This window comes from Dendrobium catenatum, unplaced genomic scaffold, assembly GCF_001605985.2.
Source record: "Dendrobium catenatum unplaced genomic scaffold, ASM160598v2 fragScaff_scaffold_596, whole genome shotgun sequence".
NCBI classification, from domain to species: Eukaryota; Viridiplantae; Streptophyta; class Magnoliopsida; order Asparagales; family Orchidaceae; genus Dendrobium; species Dendrobium catenatum.
In genome coordinates, this window is record NW_021319058.1 from 530,770 (window position 1) to 540,712 (window position 9,943).

Below are 9,943 nucleotides of genomic sequence, written 5' to 3' on the forward strand. Positions count from 1 at the left end.
GTTGTTTATAAGAGAGAGTTGTGAGGGATTCACTAGCTTACTCCAAGCACGGATCTTCCCTATCTTCTTCAAGATTTTGTCTCGAACTTCTGGTGGATCTGAAGAGAGCAACAATAGGACATGGTTCTCTACCAACAATAGGTGGGAAAAAAAGGATTACAGTTTCTTTTCCTTCAACAAGAGGGTGAAAATATATTCCAGGTTCTCTGCTTTCACTATGAGGGTGAAAAAGAGTAAGGTCCTCTGTCACACTAGGTTATTTGAAGAGATTTTGGAAGGGCTTCTCCACCTTTCTGTGAGGTAAAAAAGAAAGAAACTAGTTTTAGTGTAATACCTAGAAAGGAGAAATTTAGGGTGTAGACGTAAGTCAGGTTGGATCGAACCACTATAAATTCTGGAGTGTTTGTTCTTATTATTCTCTACGTTTTTTTTTTCTATGACTATTTATGTCGTTGAAAACTCAAATCTTTTTATTATTATGAAATTAATTCTCTTTTGCATAACCTCTTTTGATAGATATCACAAGCTTAAACATGATACAAAAAAAAAAAAAAAAACAAGCCGTCTCATGTGGAGCTCTTCCTTCAAGACCAAGCCCACGTAGACTACATCCACCGTCGGGCATCCAAAGCCACTGCCAGCCTAAACCCTATTCGCGACTCTCTTTTAGCAAGAGTTCTGACAATCATTGATTATGATATTAGTGTCTATAACTATATCATAGACATAGGCCTAGGCACTCCTTCCAAGTTCTTCTCATTTACATCCGACATAGGTAGTGATCTCACTTGGACCCAATGTGAACCCTGTGTTAACTATCATACCCAAAAAAAACCCATTTTATGACCCAACCAAGTCCTTCACCTTTACCAACATCCCATGCAACTCTAGTTATTGTACCCAACTCAAAACATTTGATTTCTCCATTATCTTCTCCTTCCTCTATGAGGAAGATTATGATGACAATTGTATTACTAACGGCTCCCTCATTAAAGACGCCTTGTACTTTGATAATGATATTATTTATAACTTTGTCTTTGGTTGTGGACATAACAACACCGGAATTTTTTGACTCAAAGATGGGTTATTTGGCCTTGGTCGTGGGACTATTTCAATTATTAACCAAACACCTCAAGTGTATAACAAAATATTCTCATATTTTCTACCATCAGGGCCAAATATAGCTGGATATCTCGAAATAGGTAGACCAGTCCTTGATGTGAAGTATACACCTATGCTAACCAAGCCAGAAATGCCATCCTTCTTCTTCCTCAATCTCACTGCCATTTTAGTTGGGGGTGAAAGGCTCACCGTTCCACCTACTATATTCAGCAGACCTGGAACTATCTTGGACTCCGACACAATGTTTAGCCACTTGCCACCCACAACCTACTCCGCCCTTCGCAGTATTTTTCGAAAAAAAATGAACAATTACCCGATGGCGCCACCAATATTCAATCTTGAGACATGCTATAACTTCACTAACTAGCCAAATGTGTTGTTACCAAGTATTTCATTGATCTATGATGGCAATCTGACGACAAACTTACATTCCACAAGGAGACTTTTTGTGTTCAGTGAATCTCAAGCATGCTTACCCTTCATTGAAAATAAATATGATAATGAAGTATTCATCATTGGTAATATGCAGCACCTCACTCTCAATGTAGTCTATGATGTGGGGAACTCACAAATTGGTTTTGGGCCTAATGGTTGTAGCTAGTCATGGATAGACCAAGTAAATAGGGTTAAATGCAATGTATTGATGTAGCTAAGATGAAGAGGTTCCATCATGTTGGCTAACAAATTTGGGTGTGCAGGACAATAAATATTTTCTTAAATAAAAGTTCAATTGTATCCAAATTTTATGAAAAAATTAAATATCAAATGAAGTAAACTTTGTATGAGTTCATGAAAACCATTAGGATGTGATAAATTTCATTATAATTAAGGGAACATGATGACATTATTTTTTGGAGGTTTGAATTTTGATTATCAAAGGTATAATGTCATCTTTCTTCCAAAAAGATCTTATACTTAAAAAGAATGAAGACTGCTGGATGTGATGTTTTTTGTTCAGTGTCAGACCCTTACAAAGTTAAATCATGACATACATGTCTTAAACTTGATCCTTTTGGTTCTCATTTTGGCTTCAATTTTCTTTCTTGTTATGGTATATAAATGGAAGAATTTAAGGCTTATGTGTTTTTCCAACCCATTATGCCATACAACCTAAAACATTTAAGTTTAGATGCAACCAATCCTATATTCCTTAATTATGGGGTCATTTTACTAAATTAGGTAAACTCACATACCGATCACTTACACAACCTAAAAACACAAGAACTCGGGCTAAAACCAAAGATCCCAACCAATTGATAATTAAGAGTTATGTAATGATCAGTTATGTGATCTACATTTTTATAATTTTCTCAAATTGTTTTTTAATGTATTAATCCCTCACACGAAATAAATTTTTACTACGCCACTATCTGCATGCATCATGAATGTGTATGTTCATCCATAATTTATATATAATTCTCAAACCTTTGTTCATCGATAAAAAGAAAAAGTTCTAATCTCCAGCTCAGGCTACAATAAGTGGGGCTTAAGGCATTGACATTAAAGCCCTTTCCAAAGTGTCTTAATGAAATTTTGAACTTCATTTGATTAATGATATAACTTGATATGTTACAAACACATTAAGCTTTTATAGCAAAATAAAAGGGAAAATTAAGGGGGAAGGAGCATAATAATACTCATTGTAATTACTTTTTAAAGTTTTTATATATCATATAAATTAAATTATATAAATAGAATTTTTGTATTAAAAAAAATTAATTTATGAACACTCTAAAATATTGGGATTTAAAATTTTAAATAGCTATTGAAGAAATATTGATGTTGTTTTTGTTATTGTGGTACTAATGTTTTTGTTCCATGGACTTTTTCTCATCTAATACAACAAGGACTAGGAATATGTCATTAAGATCTTCTTTTAGGACCTAGAGGTTGAACCAAACAATTAGGTGAATTATGTTGCTTGCAGGTTGTGACAAGGTGGTAGTGCTTAGTGGGCACAAATTTTGCAAATGAGATACAAAGAACGGAAATGACGAATTTGGAGTTGGTATAAGATGATATAGATTTTGAGGGCTCGTTCCCTTCAAAATAATTTTGAGTAAATACTTTACCTGAAATATCAACATTTGTACAAGGGGCTCATTTTGTAAGTGAATATACGGTAGAATTCTAAAGGTTAAGTGCATGGAAAAATCTCAATGAGTCCCAAATTCAAATCATTGCACAATATATTGGAGGCCTAAATGACATCTTATACAAAAATTTCGAGTTGAGCTCGGTGTGGTCAGTATCTCAGGTTGTTAATTTTTAGTTGTAAGCCAAAATATAACTCAATCATCATTCAAATTCGCAATTAACTCATCACTAGTGTTGACCTCATTTTTATCTTTATTTTCCCTCGAGCACGTTAGATCAATTTGATCGAGACTCATTGAGCTTGATTCAATTCAAATCAACGTCAATTTTAGTTTGATTTTTTGTTAAATTAGCATAGTAAAGCCGCATCGAACCAGAGTCAATACGATTTGAGTCAAATCGATTTTGATTTTAAACCCAAATCCAGTTTGATTTTAAACCTAAGTTTGACCTGAATGGAACCAATTAGTTCTATTTTAGTTTTAATCAACTTTTTAATAAACTTGAACTAATTTCTGGATTAGGCCCTTAGATCCTACGACTCCAATTTTGTTGAAATGCAATTCTGTCGTTGCTAGATGGGGCAGTCACATGATGCTCTCGTTTCAGCTTAAGGTAAAAATGTTTTAGGGATGAAACAACGACAGAGTTCCATCTTGGAGTATAGAAGACAAAGAATGAACAGATGCAACAGAAGGAGTGCTTAGAGAAGGTGCCTTAGCCGCCTTCTCTCTCGCCTGCTTTTGTCGTTCACCACCTCCTGTCTAGCCTCCGGCCTTGCCGGACTGCCCCGACACTCCTCCTCTCATGGACGCTTTGTCCCCCCAAAGTTTTCCCCCACTCAGTCACACCTCTACCTCAGTATCCGCTACGCTTTCAGCTCTAGATCGTCTGTGGTCTACGATAGCTGCATCTCCTGAACCTTTATCGGACTCCCTCCCTGTCTCTCTCATTGAGATTCCTGAGGTTATTGTTCCATTCAACAAGGACTACACTGCTGCTGCCGCTTCCGAATGGAAACTTTTGCTGGTAGGGTACTATGTCGGTAAGTGTCCCTACTACGAAGCTTTACTCTCCACTACTAAGAGAATACGGAAACTAAAAGGTACTTTCCAGCTTATTGCCCTAAGTGATGGATTTTTCCTTTTTAAATTTTACAATGCTGAAGACTATGGTATGGTTTGGAGTAAGGGTGCTTGGTTTTTTCATGGTAAGCCTTTTGTCTTTCAAAAGTGGTCTAAAACCTTTCATCCAACCTGTGAAAATTTCTCCACTGTTGTGATTTGGGTCAGGATTCAAGACCTTCCCCTGGTTTGTTGGAATTCTGAAGGAATCTCAAAAATTGCATCAAAAATTCGTACTCCTGTCGCTGTTGATGCGCTAACTGCTGCGAAAACCAGGCTGACGTATGCCAGGATTTGCATTCAAGTATCCACCACCTCTGACTTTCCCGAATTGATTCCCATCTCCATTGAAGATGTTGTTTTTAATCTCTAAATACAGTATGAATGGAAGCCTAACCCATGTACCACTTGCAAATCCATGGCTCATACCACCCCACATTGCCCATCAAATCCTCAACCCCCACAACAAGAAATTCAACCCACACGGGGTCGCAGCACTTCGCATCAATCCCGTAGGAAAAACAACTGTGAAAAGCTTGGACGGTTGATTTACATGTTTTCTATGGCTTGCAGACTTGAGATTAACTATGCGAAGAGTTCTCATCTTCTTCCCAAAAACTGTCATAATTCCAATGAAATCAGTTCCCTTCTTAAGATCCACTGCACTGCCACTTCTATTGCTTATCTTGGGGTTCCCATCTCCCCTTATAATCTCAAACTATCCGATTTCTCTAAATTAATGGAAACTATCACTCACAAACTATCTGGTTTCAAAGCAAAGGCACACTCTTTTGCTGGCAGGTTGCAATTCCTTAGATTTACTATTTGGAATACCATCGCATACTGGATTAGGGGATCTATTATACCTAAAACCATCATTAAGCAAATTGAGAAACAGTGTGCAAAATTTCATTATTTTGGTGATATTACAGCTTGTAAAATGCATCTTATATCTTCGAAGAACACTTGTAAGCCTAAAGCTTATGGGGGCCTTGGTCTACCTTCTCTTCACTATGTGCAATTTAGTTTTCATTGCTCCCTTAATAAGAGGTTATATAACAGGAGTAGCCCTCTCTCTTCTTGGGTGTTCAATAATTATGTTTCCCCTTGGAAACCCCCTCCTGTGAAGTCTACCATCTTTTGGAAGAAAGTTTGTAGTGCAGCTTAGGTTGCTAAGAGTAAATTCATCTTTATTCCTAATTGCTTGGCTCCCATCTCTCTTTACTGGGATCCTTAGTGTAAGGGATCTAATCTTCAAGAATTTGTTGGTGTGCACAAAATTCATAATTTATTCCCTGAGAATTCTCGGATTTCTGTGATTTTAAATGATACTGGGTGGATGCTACCTTCTTTTTCCTCTGCTTACTTGCTGAATAAATTTTCTGAGATTACTGTTACTGATAGTAACACTGGTTGTCTGTCTTGGGATGGGGAGAAAAGAAATAAGCTTAGCAATTTTTATAATTTCCTATACAAGGATGATTCTATGTGTAACTGGCAGCAATTCATATGGCATAAGCACCATTGCTAGCGGTACTCCACCTTCAGTTGGATGGCCTTATGTGGCGGGCTTAAAACAGTAAATATTCTAAATTCTAGAGGTATTATCAATAACACCTGCTGCTCCCTTTGCCATAAAGATAATGAGACCATCTCTCACCTCTTTTTTTAGTGTGATTTTTCTTTTTTGGTAATATCTAAGCTTATTCCCAGTATGACTAATAATCTTTTTAGGCCAAATATTACTCAGACTTTTGAATGCTTTAGTACTATGCAAGGAAACTTAAAGTCTTTTTACTACCTCATTATCTGTGGTGCTATTTATCACCTTTGGAGGGAAAGGAATGATAGAAAATTTGGCAATGTTTTTGCATCCTCTACTACCCTTAGCCACAAAATTAAAACTGCTGTTATTTCTAAGTTAATGAAATGGAAAAATGAATATGCTACGTTGGATTTGATATAATTATACTGAGAACGTGGGTCTATTTTCTGGGATTACTTATCTCTGATTCTCTCTGTTACTCTGGACTGCTTGTTATTTTGATGGGAGTTGTTTATCAATGAAGGATTTGCTGGAAGATTTTGGGGTTATTTTGTTTTTGGAAGCAGGTATTCTGGAAGGCTTTGTTTACAATTGGTTGGTATTGGGTTATATCTGAAACACACCTTGAGGGCCTCTACGGTAACCAGGATAGCTGCTTCAGTCCATGGGAGTTCTGTTTTCTGGACGATGATGATCGCTGCTGGACCTGTCTCCCCTTGGAGGGTCTTTTTGGCAACCAGGGGATTACTAGAGCTACTCTCGTGCGTGCTTCTTATCGATATATCTGCTCGGCCAGCAGCCCGAGTCCTAGATGCTTTGCATCTATTACCACATTTTGGATATACAAAGGAATTTTTGATTTATTGTGTGGTATAGTTGTGGTTTTTTTATATATTTTGCCCACGTAAGTTTTTTGTTTTGTCTTATGTTTGGGCTGTCTTTCTTACATTCATTAGTTACTTGTAATAGTTTTTTACATTCAGTAATATATGGGTTTAGGCCCCAAAATTTCCCAAAAAAAAAAAACAGATGCTCGATTGTGTAGGCTGAAGAGGAGGAAGCAGAAGACCCTTTCATTCGGCTAGGTCGGTCTGTGTCCCCCCATTCACACTCTAGCTCTCTCTCTCTCTCTCTCTCTCTCTCTCTCTCCTGATTCTCTCTATTCACCTGGGAAGAGCCAAAGCCCCCTCAATTTACCTTCTTCGTCTCCCTCGGCATTTACAAATTCCTCATCTTCCCCTTCGAACGCCTCCCACTTACTCTCAGTTTTGCACACCCGGATGAAACCCTATGGTGCCGACTACCCCTAGCCTTGCCCCTTGCATTCAGAAAACTGACTTGTCTCCAATGATATTCATTTTCCACTAGCTCTTTTTCATTCGCAAATTCCATTAAATTATAAGTCTTGGCCCAAGCAAAGCCTTTTCCCCCTCAACGACAGGTGAGATTTATGCGCCTTTTTTCTCCATCCTTCTTATTCCCTCTACTTTAGCCTTCTTGCTATCTCTATCACTATCTCTCTCTCTATACCTCCATATTATACACAGAACCCCTCTAATTATATGTTATTAGCCACATAAAACAATTATATCGTGTTAGTATTAGTCATGTATGATTTTCCTTGCTCCATGTCATACACGCTTGCACTTGTGTGTTAAATGAAGTCATGGTAATCTTTGTATTCCCATAAAGAATCATCTCTGAGGATCATTTAATTACTTGAATGTAGAGATTATTTCCTGTGTAAACTAGCATGGATGAGATGTTGTACTTAGTTTCACATATTTTAATCAATTGTTCTTTTTATGAAGTTTTGTAGAACATTTGTCATGTTAACTGTTTGATGAAATGCCCCAATTTTGTTGTGTTTGTATTGGGCTTTGTTTTAAGAGAATCTTAATAGTTGATGTTGCATTTCATAAGTAGGAAATCCATGTCGAACTATGTATGAGCCATCCCTATATATTTTCTTTAGAGATTTACATGAGTCATGTGAATATCTCTAGATTTATATAAGTCACTTCTCATAACACTTCATTATCAGTTTTACTTTCTTTTGAGAATATCATACTTGAGTTTTGGGTTTAAGGCATATATTCCAACAATTATGTACTTGTCGCCAAATCGGTGCTAAGAAAAAAAGTGAAATTTTGAATGTATGAGTCCCTTGTTAAAAAAAAAGTCTTTGGTAGCATGAGAGGTAAAGAAACGTTTTTTGAAAGAATTCTAGAATTTATGCTTTAATTAGAGAGAAATTTGAAAGTGGTTTTATGTTAAAATATTTTGTATTGGAAAGTTTTAAAGCTTGCTTTCATTGGAGGGTTTTCTTGATGTGGCTTTATATTGCAAAATTTTATGAGTTATAGAAAGTAGTTTGAGAAATATTGTCTTCTTCAAATCTCCCACTCAACATAAGCATCTAAATAGATTTTTTTAATGGGTCTCTTTCTCATTCATGATTATATTTGTTCTTTAGATTCCATATAGATATTTAGTTATTATTATATTCAGAGAATTTTGAATTCATGAATATGTCTTAATGCTACATGTGTTCTTAGTAATGGTGCTTCATACACTTTTGTTTGAGCCTATATCATGTCATCGCAAGTGAGATTTTGTTCTCTAAAAAAAATATGTTGGCAAGTCTGGTTTAAAAAAAAAAAATTTCTTACATCTGGTTTATGCTTCTTCTTGTAGATTTTGTGAAGGATTGGATGCAGATTTTTTTTTAATTTGTTTTGTGATCCAAACCTTTTTTTTTATAAATGAATTATGTATAGTTTTTCATTTTTCTTATGCTCTAAACTATATATATATACGGTGAACATTCATAAAATTTTTTTATTAAGTATATTTAGAGAAATGTTGGAGAACGTTTAAGTGCTTTAAACATGAGTTTGCATTGGTCCAAGTGTTATATTGTTTTATGATTGGTTAGAGTAATTCCCTTGAATTTTTAAAAATGAATTTGGCATCAAGTTATCTTTCTTTCTACTTTCTTTCTAATAACATGAGATTGACTTTGAACTTTTTCAAAGTATTGTATTATGGCATGTGAATAAACTCATGAATTTTGGTTAAAACCTTTTTTTTTTTTTTGGAATCATTGATGGCATGTAGCATGGAACATAGAAATTGGTTAGAAGGTTTTATGAGTAGCCTCATGTTGGGGAAAGCTTCAGTTTATTTTATTTTGGAAAGAACCTTGTTTTATTTTATGTGGGGAAGATTTGTGATTTGTTTTATGTTGGAAAATTCTATAAGTTATTTTATGTTGGAAGGATCTATGAATGGTTTGTGTTGAAAAGTATCTTGAATTCTTTGGAAATGAGTGTGAAGAATTTCCTTATTTTCTAAACTGTAACATTGCAAGTTTCTTCTTTTTGAAAGTTTCTGCTAGCATGAAAGTGGAAAGGTTGTTGGAGAGCAATTATGGCAAGTATTCACATACCTTTCATAAAGTACTTTGGAGAAAGATTAGAGAAATTTTATAGTCTCTAAATATGGACTTGTACATGAATTTGAATGTAGTCTAGCTTCATATTAGCTGAAAGTACTTCCTTGGATACTAGAAAGAGTGAAATTGCATTGAAGGTTTGGTGGGATTAAAATAGGTTGGAAGCATGTCTAGTTTCAAAGAATTATGGGAAATGATGGAACACTTTTATTTCCTTCTTAAATATTTGTTTTCCTTTTCCTTGTTTTAGTTTTATATGGAAAGTCATTTTAGTTAGTGTGATTGGAAAAGTTTATTAATGGCTTCATGCTTGAGAGATTTATGACTCACTTTATGTTTAAGAAAGCTTTGGCTTATTTAAGGTTGGAAAGATCATGCTCATGTTTATATAGCACAAAACATTTATTTGGAGAAATTCATGCATTATGTTGTGCTCTAAAATTGGATACAAATGTGATATTCTTTTAGATATTTTGATATCATGAAACATAAAGGGTAGAAGTATGTTGGAAGAGTCTTAAGAATTTCTTTAAGGTAATAAAGTTTTATGAGATGTTTTATGTTGAAAAGCTTTATGATTCACCTTATGGAAAACAT

At 35.3% G+C, this 9,943-nt stretch overlaps 1 protein-coding gene across 1 annotated transcript; it reads left to right on the forward strand.

Annotated features, from left to right (window-relative positions):
* The first annotated feature begins 1,252 nt into the window (after nt 1–1,252).
* LOC114579645 (aspartyl protease family protein At5g10770-like) lies at nt 1,253–1,723 on the forward strand. Its single transcript, XM_028694927.1, has 2 exons — nt 1,253–1,406; nt 1,629–1,723. The coding sequence occupies exons 1-2, from the start codon at nt 1,253–1,255 to the stop codon at nt 1,721–1,723; spliced, it is 249 nt and encodes an 82-aa protein (XP_028550760.1).
* Nucleotides 1,724–9,943: the final 8,220 nt, after the last annotated feature.